The sequence below is a fragment of the Monopterus albus genome, unplaced genomic scaffold (genome assembly GCF_001952655.1).
Source record: "Monopterus albus unplaced genomic scaffold, M_albus_1.0 scaffold13.1, whole genome shotgun sequence".
Classification (NCBI taxonomy): Eukaryota; Metazoa; Chordata; class Actinopteri; order Synbranchiformes; family Synbranchidae; genus Monopterus; species Monopterus albus.
In genome coordinates this window covers 642,161-645,170 of record NW_018127893.1, presented here as the reverse complement: position 1 = coordinate 645,170, position 3,010 = coordinate 642,161, and the positions used below count along the sequence as shown (strand labels likewise).

Sequence of the window (3,010 nt, the reverse complement as noted above, 5' to 3'; positions counted from 1 at the left end):
AAGTCATCACATGTCCAGGCCTGTCTGAAGTTTGCCAAAGACCATCTGGATGATCCAGAGGAGGCATGGGAGAAAGTCATGTGGCCAGATGAAACCAAAGTAGACCTTTTTGGTCTAAACTTCACTCGTCGTGTTTGGAGGAAAAAGAAGGATGAGTTGCATCCCAAGAACACCATCCCTACTGTGAAGCATGGGGGTGGTAACATCATGCTTTGGGGGTGCTTTTCTGTGGAGGGGACAGGACGTCTGCACTGTATTAAGGAGAGGATGAATGGGGCCATTTATTGTGAGATTTTGAGCAACAACCTCCTTCCGTCAGTCAGAGCATTGAAGATGGGTCGTGGCTGGGTCTTCCAACATGACAACGACCCGAAGCACACAGCCAGGATAACCAAGGAGTGGCTCTGTAAGAAGCATATCAAGGTTCTGGAGTGGCCTAGCCAGTCTCCAGACCTCAATCCAATAGAACATCTTTGGAGGGAGCTTAAACTCCGCGTTGCTCAGCGACAGCCCCGAAACCTGACAGATCTAGAGGAGATCTGTGTGGAGGAGTGGGCCAAAATCCCTGTTGCAGTGTGTGCAAACCTGGTCAAGAACTACAGGAAACGTTTGACCTCTGTAATTGCAAACAAAGGTTTCTGTACCAAATATTAACACTGATTTTCTCAGGTGTTCAAATACTTATGTTCAGCAGTGCAAGACAAATAAATTCTTTAAAAATCATACAATGTGATTTCCTGAGTTTTTTTTTAAATTCTGTCTCTCAGAGTGGGAATGCACCTACAATGTGAATTTCAGACCCCTCCATGATTTCTAAATGGGAGAACTTGCAAAATCGCAGGGTGTTCAAATACTTCTGTTCCTCACTGTAACAGGTAGATGGTCATTTTTATCAGATTTTTTTTTGGGGTGTGAAACTACTTGAACCAAAAGAAGGGCAGAGATATGATTAGTCATCATGCTCTTTGTCAGTGATGCTCATTGACAGCTTAGTTCACAATATTCAATTGTAATGTATCATGTATTCAAACAAAGCAAAGGCACAGTTTAAGTGTTTGAGTATTCTGTGCTTTCATATGTAAAAATATGTAAATAGGCCATATGTGTGGATATATAGCTAAACTAAATTATATTTCACCTGAAGTAAAACACTGAATTTACATGGAGTCTTTTCTCTTTATGTGGCAGATGTTGCATGTCCAGAGTTACTGTGCTAGAGCTCATCATTCTTTAGAATTAATAGCACACTGTGCTAGAGCTCATCATTCTTTAGAGTTAATGATTGACTTCCTGGTAACATCAGAATGATGAAAGAGCAGCAATGTTTGTTTATTGATTGAGCACTGGTGATGTCATTACATTGTTTCTATTACGGATCACGTTATTACTAACGTCCTCTTTACTCTGAAGATTTTTCACTTCAAACTCAACTTTATGGTTTCCTTTTTTTATTAAAATGGAATTTAAGAAACATCTAAAAAAAATTATACAAAAAGAATACAAATGATATTTACACTGATATAATGTAAATTAAAATATGCAACAACATTTTGTTTTAGTTAATACAAGTAAAATGTTTTGCACTTTTTATATTTTTTCTCAGATAAAACATTCCATTTGAGCAATATATATGATAAAACATTAACTTGCTGCTGAAAAAAAGTCACACCATTCATATTCATGAAAATGCAACAATTATACATCATACAGTAGCAGCACACTGAGAAGTGACTGAAAGATTTGCAATAGTTCATTGAAACATCAATTTATAGCTGTTCTTCTTTTTGTTTTCTCAGGAATGTGGTTCAGACAGATTGTCTTCCAATAAGCCATGCACACCCATTAACCACGTATGAACATGTTAACATGTCAAGAACGGAACACTGCCATGGAAAGTTTGTCAACCAGTCAACAACACAACCACATTAACAAACCATAAATGAACCATCAGGGGAACACAGTGACCAGGTCAGGTGTACAGTGCATAGTATGCTTTGGCATGCTGACATTCAGAACATAACAGTGGATGTTACATTCAGGAGGAAGGCCACAGGATTTGGAATTACCAGTAAAAATAGCATAAACAAATGACTACATGATACAAAAAGTGAAACAAACACAATACTAAAAGAATCCAAACCTTCCAACGAACACTCAGTTAAGGCTAATTCAGTTTGCTACCTGTTTTTAAAAATGGCATTGCCAGTAACACTGTCATAGGCCTGCCCAGCGGCAAAACTACTGTCTGGGTCACAAACTCGCTCTTTCTAAAAAGAATAATTCAACACTGAAATTATATGCATATGCAAATAGTATATTATGAAAAATGATTTTTTTTTCTCAGTAATGATGTGATGCTGTGAGGACAGGGCTGTACGCCCTCCACTGGTGTTCACAATCAGGACTGATGCAGTAATGAAAATGAACTTTGCACACATGCATGCACCTAGTTTTGAGGCAGTAAGTCAGAACACCACTTTAACTTATTAACAAGCTGCCATGTTTGCCCTCCTTCTTTAAATGCATCTTGTACCAGAGTCTTTCCTCTGCAGAGCCATGCTGGGAGATGCCCAGACTCTCTGAGGCAGGACGGTCCAGATGTGATCCTCAGTGAGGGGTGTGGACACACCTCCACACAAAGAGGCTACAGAGGACATAAAAGGATGCATCACTTAATATTTGTTTGCCATGTCCATTTGTAAATTATCTCAGTTGTATCACGCCTCAGTCATACCTTCTGTCATCTCCACCGGCACTAACAACAAAGCGATCTCCATTTGTGAAGCGTATATTTGTCAAGTGAGCAGAATGGCCCAGAAAGCGTTTATGTTTGGCCTAAAACAAATCATATTCACATCAGTTAGTTGCCATTTTTCAAAACTATTGTCAAGAGGTATATCATTTTACACTACAGGCACAATTCCAGTGCATTTTTATACATTTTTTTGTACAGTATACAAAAATACCAGGACAAGGGACAGTTCCAGCTGCAAAATGCTATAAAGTTAGA

General features: G+C 38.8%; 1 protein-coding gene across 5 annotated transcripts in view; it reads right to left on the bottom strand.

Moving 5' to 3' along the window:
- Nucleotides 1-1,569: 1,569 nt before the first annotated feature.
- Nucleotides 1,570-3,010, bottom strand: part of eml5 (EMAP like 5) — a 36,894-nt gene continuing 35,453 nt past the window's right edge. For 3 of the 5 annotated variants that reach the window (XM_020590934.1, XM_020590936.1, XM_020590938.1), the window contains 2 exons: nt 2,735-2,835; nt 1,571-2,644 (listed from right to left, as the gene is read on the bottom strand). In XM_020590934.1, coding sequence (XP_020446590.1) covers nt 2,608-2,644; nt 2,735-2,835 — 138 coding nt within the window. In that variant the 3' untranslated portion in view covers nt 1,571-2,607. Of the gene's footprint in view, nt 2,645-2,734; nt 2,836-3,010 lie in introns of all 5 variants that reach the window. The other 2 variants (XM_020590935.1, XM_020590937.1) reach the window with 1 other exon arrangement.